Source organism: Myotis daubentonii, chromosome X (assembly GCF_963259705.1).
Source record: "Myotis daubentonii chromosome X, mMyoDau2.1, whole genome shotgun sequence".
NCBI classification, from domain to species: Eukaryota; Metazoa; Chordata; class Mammalia; order Chiroptera; family Vespertilionidae; genus Myotis; species Myotis daubentonii.
Window position 1 is genome coordinate 126,987,268 of NC_081861.1, and position 21,021 is coordinate 127,008,288.

The following is a 21,021-nucleotide window of genomic DNA, read 5'->3' on the forward strand; positions in this document are numbered from 1 at the left end:
CCAACATTCAGAAAGTGTCAGCATTTCGGTGAAGAAGCTAATAGCCTACACTCAATAAAGTAATCTTAAATGTAAGTTAGCTAGGAGTGACAAGTACAAAGTAAAGTGACAAAGTGACAAACACAGTCTCAAAATAGAAACGACCCTGGCTACAGAATCCCCACTTCTCTGCTTAATTGACTTAATCAAGCTGCTTGTAAAACTAAACTTAACTCCTTTATCATACATTTTAAAGGAATGATTATATGAGTCCTGTGTCATTAGTGAGTGCGTAGCTTCTTACTATGGGAAGTTTTCCATTGTTACTCAATCCATGTGTAGAACAGAGTATTTTGATGTCCTGACTGTTAGTACGTCTTTCTCTTCTCCACCCGTTATCATTGCTCTTCTACTCTCCATTGCCCAGGGCATAAAGACTTCGTGGAAGAATAAAACAGCCTGACCAAAAAAAAATTATAGACAGGGACTCTATGTGTTTCCAGTCTAGGATTTCCAGTGTGAAAAAGGTTTCAGGGGTATGACAATCCTTAGTACAAAGGAATAGACTATCACCACCCACGGTTGGTCAGTTAAACCAATACACTGATTAAACTAAAAAGGATAATAATACATACAATAATACATACCTTCCTTTAATATTTTATTGAAATTTAAACAAAAAAAAAAACTTTCCTTTGCCACTTGTTTTCATGTAGAGTTAAGGCCCTTTCTTTGACCATATCTACTGTTTTTTTCCCCTTAGGCAAATTACTATAATGCATTGTTTATGATTTCTAATGCTGGACTCTAAGTGTAGCCAGAACTTGAATGTAGCAGTCTGATTTTAGGGGTTCAGTGCTACTTCCAGTTGGTAATCTTTGCTGCTCTAACCAGGGCTCCATATTGGTGGCATGAGGCAAGCAGTCAGATACTGGGTAAGAGATGTCATTTTTGAGGTTGACATTCACACACACTTCAGAATTATAACTGCCTCCAATCAATAGTGCACATTATCTTAATAGCTGTAGAGGACATTCTTGAAGTTTGCTTTTCCCTGGGTGACAAGACTACAGTTGAGTCATTCAGGAAATTATTGACGAGAACAAAAAGTGTTGAGAACAGAGAGAAAAAAAAAGAAAGAAAACCTTTTAGTAAGAAACATCATGGGTGAAGAACAGTGTCTGAGTGGGAGTTTCTCAAGTTGAGTCAGAAAGTTTTGTATATTCTGAAGCCATTCCACACTTCAAGAATCCCTGAAGATGAAGGAGTTGTGCATTCTAATATAGAATTTTTGTTTAAAATAGGCTGCACTATATTTTAGTTGGTATGTGTGTCTGTCTCTCTTAATGTAGGCTAATATACCAAACAGGAATCTCATTTTCTAATAGATTATTGAGGAAACACACCTTTTTCTGAGTCTTCAGTGAAAGATGCTAGAAATCTCAAAAGGCCATTTCTGCTCGATTCAAAGAAGGACTGTGACTACGACTAGGAAAACACAGAAAGAAATATGAAAGGCAGCCCTAAATTGTTTCCTCTACCCACCCATCGGAGAATGGCAAGAGGGAGGCTGTAGATTCTGGCAGGAGCTGCTGGGGACCTTTGAAAATTAAAGATAAAATCAGTCGGGGGGAGGGTCATCTGAAACAAATGTGCAAAGGGAGGAAACTCCAAAAACCTCAGCACTAAGAAGATAGACAGAGTTAGGACCAAAAGGGAGGGGGAGATAAGAGAACAATGGCCATGGCAAGAAAAGTGGGTTGGGATTGTCAGTACCCAGTGGCTGGCAGCTATCAGAATCCAAACCACTGGGGAAAGAAGATGTCGTTCCATTGTAAGTCACACAGGAGTGGCTGTGGAGGGAATATTGTTTCCAGAATCCTTGGGCTCAAAGTCTGGAGCCGAGCAGGAGAACAATACAAATAATTAAGGGAGTAGTGGAATTAACTTACAGGGAATTCTTTCTGCTTTTCTTCACCTGGTGAGATCAAGTGTAGTATTCATTTCACATCAGATAGGTCTATTATCAGGGAACTGTATCCTGTTCTGGCAAAAGATGATCTAGTAGATTTTTTTCCATTCCCAACTTCGAGGATGTAACAAATTATGTATAGCTTGGGAAAGTGATGCACTGGGTCTGCTGCGTCAGGGGCATATTTAAAAATAAGATGCACAAAACTCAAGGAGAGAAAATAAATCCAAGGAGATGTGTTACAAAAACAAACATTAAAACAAAAGAAAAAAAAACCTGCCTCCTTTACATTTATACAGATTCGATATAGAGAAGGAAGTCCAACCTTACACCAACTCCAGGTCATCAATGTTAGACTTTTTCTGTGTTTGTTTACTCTTTCATAAAAAGTAGCTCGTATGCAAAACTCATTTTGAGTAGTAAATATCATACCCAATTTATAGACAGAAAAATGGAATCATTGAGAAGGTATTTTATTTGCAAACAGAAGTCAGTGAAAGAGACAAGAATATGGCACAACTGTCTAGCTAGTGGAATAAAAACAGAGAGCTACAAGTCTACATATTTCTATCAAATTCAAGTTATAAGGAATTTTTCTTATGGCTATAATTTAGTCTCTAATTTGTCCCTCAAATATCATCGCCCTACAATTATATTAATAAACTAGAGGCCCGATGCATGAAATTTGTGCAAGAGTAGGCCTTCCTCCCTGCAGCTGCTGGCACCGGCTTCCCTCTGGCATCTGGGACCCGGGCTTCCCTCATAGCCCCAGCTTCATCCAGAAGGTCGTCTGGAAGGATGTCAGATCTAATTAGCATATTATGCTTTTATTATTATAGATCATCTCTAACCATTTACAAGCACTCTGACACTCCCTTTAGTTGTACATTAATGATTGGATACTTGACACATTCTTAGTCTGCTTTGGATCCTGTCAATATTTGCTGTCAAAAAACCCATTTAGGTTCTTGGTTTCTTAAGTGATGCCTTAAAGATGAAAAAGTATCAAGTTAGTGAGTTAATGGCTCATTTTTCAATGTGCCTTTTCATTGATAACTATGCTGAATTATCCATTTGTGTGCCCCTTTCCAAGGCCATTTTCAAAGTGTAAGCGTGCAATTTTAGAACAAGTTTAGAGAATTTTAGAGTGGCTGGAGCTTTGGTCAAATGAAAGAGCTCTTTAGGAAAGGGTTTGATAGAGTAAAATGTCCGTCCGTCCCTTTTGTTTAGAATCCTGGATTTTCCTCGAACTGTTTGCGTGACCTTGAGAAAATAATCTAATCTCTTAGAGGCTCAGTTTCTTCTTATCAGTAAAATGAAGATAGTCCAAACATCAGAAGTTTATTGTGAAGATGTAGGTGTTATGATGACGAGGCTAAATATTGCGGTTTGGGGGTGAATAAGATAGTTTGTGGTAGATGGGTGTGGGGGGAGTAGTTGTCCCAACAACCTTACCACCTGGTTAAGATGAAAGCTAGTCTCAAACCCAACTCTGCCACAACACAGACATCTGTTAAACACACATTTATTAGCAAGCAAGCATAAAACCATGTATACTGTCTGGCTGTGAGTTGGATGAAGCCTTAGCCCTTGTCCCTTTAAGTGCTCCTAAGGACTGCCACCTTGCATAAAAGGATCACGTGAGGCAGGTGGGGATTCTATTGCCCTTACTTGGCAGCAGCCAACTGGAAATCCTCATTATCAATGGCTGGAGACAGGCCTATTTTGGGGATCAGTCCTCGAGCTCTGCTTCTGAAGACGCAAGCTACAGGCTTCAGATTCTTACACTGTGTTCAGCAGGGTGGGGATTATCTCCAAAATATTTTAACCAATCTCCATATCTTAACCTCCTCTAATTTCATAAATAAAATCAATTTCTAATGCTCATTCCATTATTCCACCTGTTTTTTTACATTTTTTTTTTCAAGCAGAGAGGCCTCAGGTGTTGGTGGAGATATGGCTAACAGAAGTACTTGACATAGCAATCCTGGGAATGTGGTCTTTGTGATATTTTACCACCTAACTACCCCAGAAGGATGAACTCCCAATTACAGAAATAGATATTCCTAGTGTTGCAGTTTAAACCAAAGTGCACATATATAGGGTGTCCCCCAAAATGTATACACATACTTTGATTAATTATAAAGGCAGTATTTATTAAAATACATTTCACTTTCAAAATTGAGCTATCAGCTGTTAAAGTGTGTACACATTTTTGGGACACCCTGTATAAAATGCCACACACTCTATGCTAAAGTAGTTTAAAATAAATTCCAGACACCTTAACAATAGGCAGAGCAAATATTTTAAGTATATGTCAATACTCACCCACTTAGGGATGATCTATTTCAATGGCTGTTAGATTGGCTCCACAAGTTCCAAGGAACTGTTCATGGCCCTGAGCTTGGGGGAAGTAGATGGGGTTATCGGCTCCCTACCACCTCAGCCACAGCAGTTCCACCTCCACCTAGTTTGAACTTTAGATTTTTTCACAATACTTTACCTGAAGGAAGGGTTCCATGCCAAAGATTTGAAAACCACTGATGAAGCCTTACATTCATATTACAAATGGGGAAGATGGCCACCAGAGCAGCTGTCACTTTTTCAAGTATAGATTATCTGTAGCAACTCCTAGCATTGGGCTCTTTTCACCACTATAAGCCACCCATGTACTGCCAGGGCTGACCAGCAGACCCTGAGCAATGGATGAATAGATTACCCTGACACAGCTTTTTGTGAAAGAGAGGCTAAGGGACTTATTTGGCTTTAGAAACCAAAAACAGCCCCAATTGCCTGCCTCCTTAGGCTTTTATTGTAACAACAGCTTGAACTAAAATTAACCTCTAGATAGAATCAGCAGGGTAAATATCCTTGAGAAAGCACATGCTTCTACAAGGTCAGGCCTTAAAGCAGCAGTTCTCAACCTGTGGGTCACGACCCCTTTGGCGGTCAAACGACCCTTTCACAGGGGTCGCCTAAGACCATCCTGCATATCAGATATTTACATTACGACTCATAACAGTAGTAACATTACAGTTATGAAGTAGCAACGAAAATAATTTTATGGTTGGGTCACAACATGAGGAACTGTATTTAAAGGGCCAGAAGGTTGAGAACCACTGTCTTAAAGACTCAACATAGAGATTCTAGCAAAACACCCGGGGGGATAGGACTTGTTTGGGAAAGTCAAGGTAGGGGCTACCTACCACCTTCAGCAAGGTCCCCCAAGAGGCCCCTGATCTTTAGGAGAATCCTCCTTACAGACTTTTCAACCAAGTCCCGTGCTTCCCCACAATATACCATGGAGAGTTTACATGCTTGGCTAAAATTAATCTCTGAGCAAGAAAAGGTGGTATTCCCACAGCATGTCCTTTACCGATATATTGTCTTGGATGACTTTTACATGTTCCTTTACTGAAAACTGCAACCTACTATAGAATATACACACAGGATTAAATGGGTTAGTTTAGCAATCAAATCCTTCAGAAACAATGTTAACTTGAGTTCATCATTGGGAAGATGTCCTTTATAGAAACTTAGTAAATGGGTCATGGTAGTGATGATCTAATCCGTTAACCTTCTTCCAAATAGTACCTATCTGGACTTTACCTCTTTTACCCAAACTGACTATAGTAATGGAAATAGTTTTTGGTTCAGTAGAGATAATCTTTTGTGGGTCTTATACATTGTTTTGATCTTATTTCAGGACGCTAATGATATATTATCCAATCTGTGACATGTAATTATAAAATACTATTATTTTATGTCTTGCTAAGAAATAAAACAATGTGTCAATTAAAATTTTAAGATACCATTGCTGCATAGACACATTTTGATTTCAGAAATATTAAAAGAGGTGCATCGTGCCCTCATAAGGCAACAAGTGCTTTATCTTAAGTGGAAAAAATATGTTCTACCTTCAGAAAAGCTTTAATGCTTCTTTTATGTGAATGATAGTCCTGGTTGAAGTGGTTTGTGTTATACATTCTTGCCTTTTGATATCAGATGAAAGAGGGACAAAATTCAAATTTACATATTTTCTTTACCAAGTTCAAATTACTTTGTCAGTATATTCCTAGCATAATGTTTAGCATAATCCGTGTTTGCTAAAATGTATTTTTTGTTAACTGCAGATGGAGATTAGTATGTTATTTTAATGAAGGACAAGAATCTATGGACTGTGATCCAATAAATTTGACTTTCCAGCATGTTTACACAATGGTGTGTTGGGAAGAAGGTAAAAAAGTGTCAATTATAGAAACTTAAAAAAGTGCTGGGCCCAGCCAGTGTGGCTCAGTGGTTGAGCATCGACCTATGAAGCAGGAAGTAATGGTTTGATTCCCAGTCGGGGCACAGGCCTGGGTTGTGGGCTCAATCCCCAGTGCACAGTGCGTGCAGAAGGCAGCCAATCACTGATTCTCTCACCTCATTGATGTTTCTATCTCTCTCCCTCTCCCTCTCTGAAATCAGTAAAAAATATATTTTTAAAAAGTGCTGGAACAGCCCTAGGATATTATGGAAAGGAGAAGGCAGTTTAAGAAGTGTGATTACCCCCCTACCATGTTAAATCTGAAGGAAGCTGAAGGAGGGCTAAGGTGTGGGATGGCTTCTGTGGATGTTTTTTCCTCCTTTCCTATCATTATGTGCTCCTTCCTTATCCCAGAGAGAGAAAAATATTAAGCACCACAGGAGGGCAACAGCCAGAACAAACTGTCTTCAAATTCTTCCACTGAATTTGATCTAAGGATGAATAAAAAAGTTGTGATAAATAGAAGTCAGATTTGCCTTTGCATATTTCTGTACTGTCATTACCACAATTTTCTTGAAGTAAAAAGCTTTAAAGATGTACTTTTCAGATGCATTTTTTCACAACAATTACTGTTTCAGAGTATCATTACAATTTCTTACTTTCCTGGAACTAAATCTTCCCTATTTTCTCTTTCAGGCAAATATCAATATTCCAATGGGAGCCTTTCGGCCAGGAGCTGGGCAACCCCCTAGAAGAAAAGAAAGTTCTCCAGAAACAGAGGAGGTGAGGAAAACTTGTCTTTCTCCTCCAAAATCCTGACTAGCATGGGGCAGAGGCACGTTGGGGGCTGGTTCTCTAGGGCAATGGAGGGCACGAAGGGAAGTAGGTCAATGAGTCATCACGAAGTATATACGTTCCTTTGATGTCTTGCTCAATTAGTCATGAAACACACTGGCCCTTGCTTCCCTTAAGCTGAATTTAAGTGCTTGGCACAGTTACTTGAAGATGAAGAGTTTAACATGAAGTCTGTTGATTGATTATGTATGCTTGTTTGTGTATGTGTGGGGGGAGGGGGAGCACTGCCTCTCAGCTGCTCTTGGTCCACAACAGTCACAAGCTTGGTAAGTATTCATTCTGAGCTTTTACTGAACTAAGCAGGATGCATTTAGTATAGATGCTGTTGAGTGATGAACCCCAGTGGGAGCACAGGTAATAAGCACATTAAATTTCTTGTGGATTCAAACAAAAAGCTCCAATTTCTGGGTATTTACTTTGACAAGAAGATTTTGCATGGGTCTATAAATTTCTGTATTTTTTCCTCCCTCTAATTCTTTACCTCTCCTCCAAATTCAAATACCTCATCTTCTAAATGGAGGCTAAAATTAATGAGTACAATAAATACAGAAATTTCCTTCCCTAAGTGTTGATATTTCATCCACAATTGTGCTGAAGGTCTGGTTCTGAAAAAAAATAATTAAGGTTTTGGAGCATGTCATTAGCATAAGACAAGGGAAATGTAATTAAGTAAAGTTGTATGGCATATAAAACTGTATTTTATCTTTTTAAAAAGGTGAAAAGGCTGTTTTAACTTTTGTAGAAGACATTTTTGGTAATTGCCCCAAAAGAACACTTATCATCATTTCAAAGTTTCCTAATAAAGCTGGTTGTCCCTTTTCTAATCTTCCACCCCATAAATAATTCCTGACATGGTCCGAATTAGCGGTTCCAGCCTCTAATCAATAGATAATTTTTGAAAGGAGGAGATGAAGTATTTGAGTGATATCACCGAGTTCTTTAATTTCAGCCATTAAGTCACCTTTTATGAGTAAAAATTTTAAACATACAAGTTGAAAGGACTCAACCTGACCTTTTCTTTTTTTTTAAGTTTTTAAAAAAATATTTTATTGGTTTCTTACAGAGAGGGAGAGGGATAGAGAGTTAGAAACATCAATGAGAGAGAAACATCGATCAGCTGCCTCCTGCACACTCCCCACTGGGGATGTGCCCGCAACCAAGGTACATGCCCCTGACAAGAATCAAACCTGGGACCCTTCAGTCCGCAGGCCGACGCTCTATCCACTGAGCCAAACCGGTCAGGGCCTGACCTTTTCTATGGTACATAATCTCTAGTTGTGATGCATGAGCTCTCTCTCTGGGATTTTGGTCATGTATTTCTGAGTCTATGTCGGCAAAATAAGATCCACTCCATTCCTCATAGGGTCACTGTGAGGAAAGAGTTGGCAATATAACAGACATGGCATAGCCTATCAGGTATTCAATAAAGAATTGTTCAATTGATCTGTGTATCTAACGTTCATGAAGGACTCCTGGGTCTATTATTTTGTGTGTTGTAAGAAAAAGGCATGGGGAGGAAGAAGGGTGGGCAGTGGAATTCTTCCTACACCTCCATTTACCTGTAATTAGATTTCCTTCCTGTGCTTCCTTTAAAGCTGTGTCTGTCACTACCATGGCAACCAGTTGGAAGATAGCTTGACCCTCTTTTCTCACTAAATTGACTGATGTAACAGTTACTTTGGAGGCTTATATTGCAGTTTCCCTCTGTGGTATAGATGGCCCTCTCCTTCATGTGTCCCAGTTAGAAGGTTGGGGAAACACTGTGACATACTTCTCACTCCTGCCTTGTCCCCAGTCTGATGGTTTCAGCAAAATAGCCAAGAACTGATACAACCTGGTTGGTGAATACTTTATGACCAGCCACATATGCAAATGGACAACCAATACATGTATTTTTCGTAGGATGGAGAAGACTGAGGTATCCACAGAGGTCCCAGAAGTGCTTCTTGAACTGAGCAACACCTTTCCCCTGGGGCTCATCGATCAGGAGGGTAGAATTAGGGGTTGTACTGCCTTATTATAAGAACAAAAATGATTTCTCAGGACTTGTGGGGTCTTAGGGAAGGGTGGGATCTAATGGCTCAAGTTCTGGGCTGGATCTTAGAGTAAGTTTCTCATGGAAACAACACTGTAAGGGGAGCAGTTAGGCATCTTGGCTTGGTTATAAGGTGAGTTTAGCAGAATTTTGTGGTCTTGCTTGAGGCCCCAGCCACTTTTTGTGACACAGTATGCCTTCTCTTTTGCATAAGACAAGGCAGCTTCTTGTTTGAAGTGATTTGAAAGGTATGGAAAAACCCCTACTCTGCCTCCCATATCTCTTTTGACTGAAATCCCATCATTTTTAAGTCAAAAATTAGCATGCTGGGATTTTCTGTTAATTATTTCCCTCTCCATCTGGTTCCTTTATAAGATGAAAACACACTATTTGATTCTGGTCCCACCACATCCTAGCTGTGTGACCACTGTACCTCCGTTTCCTCAACTGTAAAATATGGATAATAATAGTACCATATTTATAGGTTGATGTGAAGATTAAATGAGTTAGTATGTGTAGCTTAGAACAGCTGGCAGTGTAACTGTTTGCTGTTATTATTAAGTCTTCAGTGTTTGAGCATGAAGGAACACATAGGAGAGTTTAGGGGAAAACCCAATAGGACATGTGGTCTCCAAGGCCAGATAGCTGGAAAATGGTTCACCAGTGTGCTAAATTTTACAAATATTCCATCAGCCCCAAAAGGAATATCTCCCCTGATAACAGCCATTCCTGAAACTGGAAATGGTCTGGGGCTGGCTGATAAGCCTTCTCTCTAGCTATTTTTATCTAAATCAAACAATGTCTTCCATATCCCTTCTCAATTCAAATATCTACTTACAAAAAAATGTACTTATTAGTCAAACAGAGCCAATAGGAACCCTGTTTGCTCATGCCTTAATTTATTATAATTCTTAACAAATTCAGATTGTCAATTATTTTTGAAAGATGAAGAAGATTCAGTTAAGAATATGCACCATCACTAACCCCATTCCTGAGTTAATATCATATCTACTTATTAAATATATCCATTTATAATTTTCCATTACACATGACCTTACCAAATCAAGTACTAAAAGTCTTACCTTGATAAATAAAAAGCACAGTGCACTGAGGTTTTAATAACTTGAAAGTGACTACTATTAAAATTGCCATTCTATCTTTGTGTATATCATAATAATAAATGTGTACAGAGACACATAACTACATACATTGGCTTTGGGTGTCAATACAGCACATTTTGATATTACAAAGACAGTGAATGCGACTTCCCTGTGAACGTAACAGAAGGAATTAGAAACATTTTTCTTCTTCATGCTTCTTTATTAAGATCTACCCACCTAACAATCATGGGAACATTTATAAGTAAGGAAACATTTTTATTTCACTGCTACAGATATTTAAAAAACTCCCAACACTTTATAGCCTTGTTTAAAATTTCTTCCCAAAAGCCTAACAAAGAACATTTTGGAATACCTTGTCCTCCAAATGGAGCTTAGCAATGTTCATTATTGCTTCTAAACCTGCATTTATAAATGATGAATGTATGCGCACACAAGGAAGCCTATCCTATGGCTCTGTACACTGATCTGGGGAAACAATATTTTCCAGATATTTACAACAGCCAGTCTACATTGAATTACTTTATCAACTTATGTGGCTGACGTGTTAGCTAGTTCATTAGCACTGTGCCCGAGTCAAAGGAAATGACTCTAGGAAAAGCAATTAGCGCTTACCAGATGGAACAGCACCTCAATATTTTAGATTTCTACTCATCCACTCAAACAATTTAAAAACGTTTTATAAAGGACATGTCAACCAAGTAATCGGTTTGAGTTTAGGAAGGCTGAACACTTTCTTCCCTTTCCCTTTAGGGTCTAGACCAGTGGTCGGCAAACGCATTAGTCAACAGAGCCAAATATCAACAGTACGATAGAAATTTCTTTTGAGAGCCAAATTTTTTAAACTTAAACTATATAGGTAGGTACATTGCTATTAACTTAATTAGGGTACTCCTAAGTAAGGCTTAGGAAGAGCCACACTCAAGGGGCCAAAGAGCCGCATGTGGCTCGCGAGCCGCAGTTTGCCGACCACCGGTCTAGACAATTTGAGAACTAGATGTAGGAGCCAGAAGGGAGGAACAGCATCAACTTTAATACTCAAGTTTCAGGGATGCCTAGTTAGGCTGGCAACAAATTTGAGGATTCTTATTACTTTTCCCTGGAACCGGATTGGTTCACTCAGTTGTTGGGCGAACAGATGGAGCTCTGCCAGTCTCACAATGGGATTGTTAGTTTGGGCCCTCCAGGAAGCAGACCCAAAGATGGGATTAGACGGGCAAAATACTTACTGGGGAAAACGCTTGTAAGGAAAATGGGAGGGTTGTCAGACAGCGATGCAGGTGAAGGATAGTGGGACAGAAGGTTTGGCAGAAGCATCTTAGACCTCAGTGCTGTTCTAAGGAGATTTCTTGAGCCGGAGGCCCTTCCAGAGGAGTGTGAGGTCTCCCAGAAACAGCTACTTTAGGATCCTGTGGCACTCAGTCATTGGCCAAGAGCAGCCGTGGGAAGCATGACCTCAGTGTGGTGATGGGCGTGTTTCAGGACAAAGCAGCTGGGGCAATCATTCAATTACCCTCCCAGCAGGAAACTGATCCGAGGCCTGTTCTCCTGGCTGCCACGGTGATCAAATGTTCCTCCAACACCTTCCTTCAAGGGCTGCAGAGAATATGCCCCTGACCTGTAGCAAATTAGAGGAATGAGCTAACAAGCAACTTTCTTCTGTAGTAATGAGTTGGAGTTCTAGGAGCCACACACAGCAACTGATTTATTGTTTTATGTCACTGTTAATATGTGTGTTTGGTGTATATACATACAGGCATAGATTTGCCACTGTGGTATATTTTCAGGGTTAATCAGCTAAATAACAATCAACAAGTATGCTTATGCACTTCTGTACCAAGTGTTGGAGGACCCACAAGAAAGTATAGAATGTGGTCCTGCCCTGCAGCTGCAACAAAATAAAAACATAATATGGTAGGGAATTTAAAATACTTTACAAAGCAGGAAGGGAGAGCTGGGCCTCCTCTTTTGCTTTACTTTAGCCAACTCATATTCAAAGAAGTTTTGCTTATATCAATTTCAGTTTGTTTATGCTTTGCAGCGATTCACTGGAACAAAGGCTGGCAGCCACTGTACCCCAAACAAAACATTTTGAAAATTCCTAGACTAAGTCATTGCTAGAGCCAGCTGTGCACTAACATTCTGCAAATCTCTGCTATTTAGGCATATTATGATCACACTAGAGGCCCGGTGCACGGATTCGTGCACCAGTGGAGTCCCTCAGCCTGGCCTGAGGCGATCGGGCCAAAACCAGCTCTCTGCATCCCTCAAGGGGTCCCAGATTGCAAGAGGGTAGTTCTCGGGTGACGCGTCCCAGAATTGGGCTACCTCCTCTCTGGTTCCGGTTACATCACCTGAGAACTGCAGCTGCCAAGTCACCACAGCTGGGCAGCTCCTGTGTTGAGTGTCTGCCCCCTGGTGGTCAGTGCACATCATAGCTACTGGTAGGAGTGTCTGCCCCCCCTGGTGGTCTTTACATGTCATAGCTACTGGCCGGTTGGCCAGTTCCTTAGGCTTTTATATATATAGATGATACCAAATTTAATTTGATCTTGTAAGATGCTTGCCTTGGAAAGATGAGTACTTCCAACTAGTGGTCATTCTTATTAGTAATAAGACACTAAACAGTACTCTAGTTTTTCTAAGTCACATGGAAATTACTTGTTTTCTTCTTCTAACTTTATTCCATATTCCTCTACAAACTTCAGATCATCTTCTTGAAACTTTGAGGATGTCTCAGCAGCACAAGAAAAAGTCACTCTGCTAGAATTACTCTCTGACATTATTCTTGATTTAATTTTTTTCATTCCAGAGAGACCAAATGTATTTTTTTAGTAAGCTGAATCTCATTCCTTGCTTTTCTTCATCTTTAGAGTGCTCCTCCCACCTCGGATGAGGAAAAGAAGCCAATTCCAGGAGCGAAGAAACTTCCAGGACCTGCAGTCAACCTATCGGAGATCCAGAATATTAAAAGTGAACTGAAGTATGTTCCCAAAGCTGAACAGTAGTTGGAAGAAAAAGGTAAGTGAAAAACTATTTCCTTTGTCTAAAAAAGATCACTATACAATGGTTTGGACCAGGGATGGGCAAACTTTTTGACTCGAGGGCCACAATGGGTTCTTAAACTGGACCTGAGGGCCGGAACAAAAGCATGGATGGAGTGTTTGTGTGAACTAATATAAATTCAAAGTAAACATCATTACATAAAAGGGTACGGTCTTTTTTTTCAATAGTTTTATTCATTTCAAATGGGCCGGATCCAGCCCGCGGGCCGTAGTTTGCCCACAGCTGGTTTAGACTCAACCTGTGGGTCGCGACCCCTTTGGCGGTCGAATGACCCTTTCACAGGGGTCGCCCAAGACCATCCTGCATATCAGATATTTACATTACAATTCATAACAGTAGCAACATTACAGTTATGAAGTAGCAATGAAAATAATTTTATGGTTGGGTCACAACATGAGGAACTGTATTTAAAGGGCCAGAAGGTTGAAAACCACTGGTTTAAAGAAACCTTCCACAGAAGGAGTCCGGAATTCCAGAAGAATTTAAGTATCAGGGCCTTCAATTGAGACCAGTATTTCTGGTGCAAAGGTTTTCTGGCATGTAAAGCTGAGCTTTTGGGCCTGTCTTACTCTGTAACCAGTCAGAGAACCATTGAGGATGTTTGCCTGAGACCTCCTCTCTGGTCACCTTCTTAGTTGGGGAAAGATAGGGTTGGGAGAAGAAAGATGCTTGGGAGGAAGTTTTGAAGAGCTTTTGATTTTGGGGCCCTGGGAGCCCTCCCTTATTTCATGTCTCAGTTTCCTCACCTAGATGCCACTAAGAGCAAATGAGCTATTTCTGAGTAGAGGATCAGAGGAGCAAGGAGCTGAGGAGGTTTAGAAATGTAGAGTGTAGAGACCAGGCATTTAGGCCTTGAAACCAGTAACCCTTATGTGTATAAGGCAGACCAAGAGGACCTGGTAATGATTCTGGACATGGACGAGGTAAGGGTAAACTCAAAACTATATTTGCTGCCCAATGAGGCACTGCAAGCAAGGCTTGCCACTTATTTCATTTTATCTGGATCCAGTCAGTAATGATCCCTTACTGAGGATTCAGCCCTGCCCTCTATCTGCAGACCTGATACCTGCAGACTGGTTTGGGAATTCTGCCAGCAGGGGTTGTGTGGAATTGGCCCAGGTAAGTGGTCGGCAAACTGCGGCTCGTGAGCCACATGCGGCTCGTTGGCCCCTTGAGTGTGGCTCTTCCACAAAATACTACGTGCGGGCGCGCACATACAGTGCTATTGAAACTTCGTGGCCCATGTGCAGAAGTTAGTATTTTGTGGAAGAGCCACACTCAAGGGGCCAAAGAACCGCTTGTGGCTCGCAAGCCGCAGTTTGCCGACCACTGGTTGCTCTTTCTCCTATGAGACAATGACAGCAAATCTACTTTATCCAACATTATTAGATCCCACCATGTACAACCTATTGTATTTTTAAGCAGAAGTTTAAGTTTAGAGGAGAGGAATATATACTGGGAACATAAAACAGGTATTTATCTGGCTGATTATCCATTCATTCATTTGTTTGTTTATCCATTCACTCATCCAACCAAAATTTACTGATCATCTGCTATGTGCTGAACAATAGAAATATTTATTAATCATTGACCATATGCCAGATACTATACGAAGAGCATTATATCCATTGTTTGTTAAAGCTTTATGATACCCAGTTATTGCTCCCATTTTTTTTTTAAATTAAATCTTTATTGTTCAGATTATTACATTTGTTCCTTTTTTTTCCCCCCATAACTCCCCTCCTCCCAGTTCCCGCCCCACCCTCCGCCCTCACTCCCCACCCACTGTCCTCATCCATAGGTGCACGATTTTTGTCCAGTCTCTTCCCACATCTCCCACACCCCTTTCCCCCCCAAGAATAGTCAGTCCATTCCCTTTCTATGTCCCTGATTCTATTATAATCAACAGTTCATTCTGTTCATCAGATTATTTATTCACTTGATTCTTAGATTCACTTGTTGATAGATGCATATTTGTTGTTCATAATTTGTATTTTTACCTTTTTCTTCCTCTTCCTCTTCTTAAAGGATACCTTTCAGCATTTCATATAATCCTGGTTTGGTGGTGATGAACTCCTTTAGCTTTTCCTTATCTGTGAAGCTCTTTATCTGACCTTCAATTCTGAATGATAGCTTTGCTGGATAAAGTAATCTTGGTTGTAGGTTCTTGGTATTCATCACTTTGAATATTTCTTGCCACTCCCTTCTGGCCTGCAAAGTTTCTGTTGAGAAATCAGCTGACAGTCGTATGGGTATTCCCTTGTAGGTAACTGAGTTTCTTTCTCTTGCTGTTTTTAAGATTCTCTCTTTGTCTTTTGCTCTTGGCATTTTAATTATGATGTGTCTTGGTGTGGTCCTCTTTGGATTCCTTTTGTTTGGGGTTCTCCGAGCTTCTTGGACCTGTAAGTCCATTTCTTTCACCAGGTGGGGGAAGTTTTCTGTCATTATTTCTTCAAATAGGTTTTCAATATCTTGCTCTCTCTCATCTTCTGGCACCCCTATAATTCTGATGTTGGTACGCTTGAAGCTGTCCCAGAGGCTCCTTACACTATCCTCGCATTTTTGGATTCTTTTTTCATTTTGCTTTTCCGGTTGGATGTTTTTTGCTTCCTCGCATTTCAAATCATTGACTTGATTCTTGCGCTCCTCTGGTCTGCTGTCGGGCGTCTGTATAATATTCGTTATTTCAGTCCGTGTGTGCTTAATTTCTAGTTGGTTCCCCAATATAAGATCGAGGGTCTTATTAGTTTTCGTGTAGATCTCATTAAGTTTATCGGCAGCTTCTAAACAGTTCTTGAGAGACCTTAAAAGTGTGGTTCTGAACTCTATTTCTTCCATTGACAATTTTGTCCTGTTTCTTTGTCTCCGCATTTTGTTATGCTTCCTTGGTGCACCCCCTAGTGGTCTTTGTTCGCAGTCTTATAGATAAATCTTGATTGTTGTAGCTAATTCCAGGGAGGGTTTGACCTCCAGGCCAAGTGGCTATGAGAATCAGCTGTGTCAGCAGTGAGAGAACTTCTGTCCTCTAGGGAGGTGCTAATCTAGCCTTTGCCTGAGGCTATCCGGCAAATGCCTCTGTGCAGGGCTTGGGCGGGGCGGGTCGCACAGGATCAACAGGGTGGGCCGGAGAGAGCAGTTATGGCGGCTCTCAGTCCTGTCCCCAGGGGCTCTGCCTCTCTGAGTCCCAGCACCCGCTGCAAAGCTCGGAGAGAAAGCTGCACTCGCTCTGACCGAAGCCAGACAGTCCCGCTTCTCCCGTTTGAGTCTGGGTCCCTAAAGACTCGCCTGTATCTGGAGCTCAGAGTCTGCGACTCCCTCCCGATTGAAAACGCCAACCGCGCCCTCCGCCGCCAGCCTGCTCCGCACACTCCGCACCTCAGAATTTGACTTCAGCACTGCGCCTCCTCTGAGTGTCCGTATGCGTTTCTCTTTCCTCCTAGTTGTAGGACTTCCACTCAGCCAGCGTTCCTGTGGTTCTGGGTGATGTCCGTTCCGTGTTTTAGTTTCACTTTTGAAGTAGTTGTTCAAAGCAGCAAACTCCGGCGTTAACCTATGCCGCCATCTTGGTTCTCTCAAGCATTGCTCCCATTCTTGAGACGAGTCTTACAGACTGATTTTCACCATCTCTCATGCATCCTAAAAAGGGGGTCTGTTTTCAAAGTTGGTGCTGTCACCTACTTGTTATACTGCTTACCCCCTTCCTCCCACTGAACCTTACAGGACTGCACACTCCCTGTGGGTGTTAGGGTGATATATTCTGACCATGTGGATGGTGAAAGCCAGAATAGCAATGGGGCCCTATTACATATCTTCTCCTGTAGACATAATGAAGAACAGAATGTTCTGTGGGACAACCCCATAAATAATGGCAAGGTTATCTGTGCCATGCTTACACAGACTTATTAGGCTATTGAAAGTTAGTTCTACTAAAAGGATTTCTTTACAGTGAAGAGAAAGAGAGGAGCCATTTTGACTTAAAATAAGAAACCAGTAGCTAGTATTTTCAACAGAGCTGCATAAAAGAATAAAGGGTAAGAATAAAACACTGGATTTTATAACCATGGAATTAACCCCAGGACAAGGACAAAGTGACATCAGTAGGAACTGACTTGAAGCTTGGCTACACACACTTGAATTTATTTATGACAAAATGCAATCAATTGATGACTGAGTATCCTGCTTGTTGCCAAGCTGAACTGAAATATTCCAATATGCTTGAGGTGAAGCTACAGAACTTTCTTCTGAGAAAGCCTGGAGAAGGGAAATTAACTTTTTGTAATATTTATTATCATCACCCAACCAAGGCTGTTCAGTTAGACATATTGAATTTTTAATGCAAACTTTAAAGGGTTTTGCTTTTATGAAATCCATGTTGACCTAAATTTAACTCCAGTTCTAGTATCAGAAAAACCTGGTTTTAAAGATTCTAAGGAATGCTGTTTTAAAATTAGCTCCAAGATGATCTTGTAGTGTTACCAAGTGGTGAGGTTGATTTCATAGCCTTGGATCTATGGTTACAGTAATAGGGAATAATATCAACTCAATGAAATATTGAAAATGTACCAGAGTTACCAGAACAATTTTTTATTACTAGACTTTCTCAGAGGAATTTAATGATTCTTTCCTCCTGAACAGATTCTAATAATGTAAAAACTCTTAGAGAGGCCAATTTGTTCTTATTCTACAGGAATATGAAAACCTAAATTGTCAGGGTAATTGATCTGAATGCAAAATGAGTACAGCATTGTTTTAAGCCAAGGAATTATTTTTATTTCTTGTAGGAGAAGTTTTAAGCTGGTTTGACTTTGAATCATCAATTCTTTTCCAGCAAATAAGTCAGAGTTTAAGACTTCCATGGTCATGGTTTGTGGTCAGAAGGGAGAGGATTTCTTAACATTGATTGATTCAGTGGGCTCATAAGCAATACATACCCTAGACCAGACATCATTTAGCCCTCCACTGGTTGGATTTATTTACCCCTTCTCAGGCCACTACTTTGTCACCTATCTTTACCATGTATTGTTCAATGATTTGATTCAACAGACTGTTCATTGAAGACTGAGTGAATAAGTCCACAGTGCCAAACACTGTAAAAACCACAAGACCCAAGGCTCAAAGTCCAGATTATAACTATTACAAGTACTTTAGACATGTAAGATTGAGCAGCATCTCCTTCCAGGGAGAAACAGATAGTTCAAAAATAATAGCAGGAGGCTTCAATATCCCACTTTCAACAATGGATAGAACAACTACACAGAAGATCATCAATGACATTTTCTTAGTCCGTTTGGGATGCTATAAGAGAATACCATTTCCTGGGTGCCTTATAAAGAATAGAAATTTATTTCTCACAGTTCAAGAGGCTGGGAAGTCCAAGATCAAGGCTCTGGCAGATTCAGTATCTGGTGAGAACCTGCTTCCTAGTTCATAGATGGCCGCCTTCTCATTGTTTCCTCACATGCTGGAAGGGGCAAAGGAGCTCTCTGGGGTCTCATTTATAAAGGCATATCATGACCTAAACAACTCCTGAAGGCCCCAACTCCAAGTACCATCACATTGGGGGTTAGGTTTCAAGATATGAATTTTGGGGTGGGGGAATAAACATTCAGTCTATAGCCAAAATAGAAGACTTGATCAACTATCCAACAACAGCGGAGTACACATTCTCAAGTGCACATGGCACATTGTCCAGGACAGGCCATATGTTAGGCAATAAAGCAAGTCTCAATAAATTTAAAATGATTGAAATAATGTAAAGTATGTTCTTGGACTATAATGGAATTAAGTTAAAAGTCAATAGCAGAAGGAAGTTTGAGACATTCCCAGGTTTTGGAACTTAACATACTCCTGGATAACCAATTAGTCAAAGAAAAAAAATCACAAGGGTATTAGAAAATAGTCTGAGACAAAAGTAAATGAAAATACAACATACCAAAATTTGTGGGATGCAGCAAAAGCAGTGCTTAGAGGCAAATTTATAGTTGTAAATGCCTCTACTAAAAAAATCTCAAATCAATAACCAATCAAATCAATATGAACAACTTCATATTGGGGAAACATGCCCTTGATCATCTTAGAGTAAATGATCCATATCTACATAAATGGCAGATGATTAAACTGATATATGAATAAAAACATCATCCATTTCAAATGGTAGAATATAATAAGTTTAAAAATATACTCATATAAACACTATAAAAATATATTAGAAGCTAGGAAATTAAGTAATTGCCCATAAGATCACCATTTTAGGATAATACTCACTTCGATAGCTTCTCTACAGTCTTTTCCTTTGGGTTTACATATGGGATGCAATAAAACAAAATTGCTAATAATATGATATTTGGGATCATGAAGACTTGGTTTAGTTACCTTCTACCTTTGTAATATTCAGCTCTACGTCTCTATTTCCTCATTTAACTGAAAGCAAAAAACAGCATTTCCCTCATAGGGTTCTTGTGAAAGATTAGGAAGATGTATTTTAAAATTATATCCAGGCACAGCTCCTGGGATGGGGTAAATTTAAGTACTCAGTAAATGGGAATTGGTTCTCCTTTTACTTTTTTCTTACATAGCTTCATTCATAGGACTTAATGGTTTCCTATCTTTTCCTCTTTACATTTGCTATAAAAGCATGTTTTATGTTGCTTTGCAGCCTTCAGAATTAAGATGATTTATTTCTCTTAGGTTGACTTCTCATGATTTCATAACTGTTTCCTTCTGCCAGAAGATATTTATTGTTTTCCATAGAAGTAAACTAAAAAAACCCCACAAAACTCTAACTTCTCCAAATATCTTCACTGTGGTTTGCTGGAATTTTTTTTGTCCTCAATTTTGAAATATTCCCAGTTTTGACCCAATTACAGAAGCTCTATTTACTTTCTCCAAAGGAAATGTTTTTGTGCTGAGATTTTTCACTCTCTAATGAAGTCAAAATTCTTTTGATTTATGGTGCTATTTTTTTTTCTTCTGCTCCCCATTTAGTTAGAATAAAGATGGGTTCTGTAGCGGTTCTGAACCGCATCAAGGTTTTTACTCATTTTCCTGCCTGGCAAGTTGTTGTTCTATGCCCTGGTTACAGCCTGTGTGGGCATACAGAACTCTTGAGGGTGACAGCAAGGAGCCTTTAGGCTGATATTCGTAGTTGTTTTAAGAGTCTATCCACAGAAAAACACACAGAAGCTACCTGGATGGTTTAGGGGTGCGGGGGGCGGTGGTTGGAATTGGTGAGAGAGCTTCCAGGGAGTATACAGGAGACCAGAGAAGTACATCTGCTCCAGCCAGCTTGGTAGAAGGCTGAGGTGACTCAGGGTCTAATTCTGTAGAACTTCGTACACTGGCACATAGATTCCCATGGGCTAAAGATCACCAATGGCTGGCACTTGTCTTGCTTCCAATGCAATGGAACTCATTACCCTATCTCAATGGTTGGTGGGATGCAGGGGAAGGCAATTTGAGGTTTGAATAGTCACAACTAGGAGGAGATATGGGCTGCTACTGTCATCTAGTGGGGAGACACCAGGAGTGCTAGGAAATGACCCACAATGCCCAGGACAGCCTCCCTCCAACAAAGAATAATCTAGTTTCAAATGCTAGTGGTGCTGAGAGTAAGTAACCCTGATTTGTCTACTTGAAAAGCTGATGTCAGGACCAATTTGTAAACTTTCCTTTCCAAGCAATCAGTGCATTGCATTTTACAGAAATGAAAACATTAATAAAAGAGAAAGTAATTAATTGTCCAATATCT

General features: G+C 40.2%; 1 protein-coding gene across 2 annotated transcripts in view; it reads left to right on the forward strand.

The window, feature by feature from the left end:
* The window catches only part of SMPX (small muscle protein X-linked), a 51,882-nt gene that overhangs the window by 8,931 nt on the left and 21,930 nt on the right, over nt 1–21,021 (forward strand). For both annotated transcript variants that reach the window (XM_059679168.1, XM_059679169.1), the window contains exons 3-4: nt 6,897–6,983; nt 13,082–13,229. In XM_059679168.1, coding sequence (XP_059535151.1) covers nt 6,897–6,983; nt 13,082–13,216 — 222 coding nt within the window. In that variant the 3' untranslated portion in view covers nt 13,217–13,229. The remainder of the gene's footprint in view (nt 1–6,896; nt 6,984–13,081; nt 13,230–21,021) is intronic.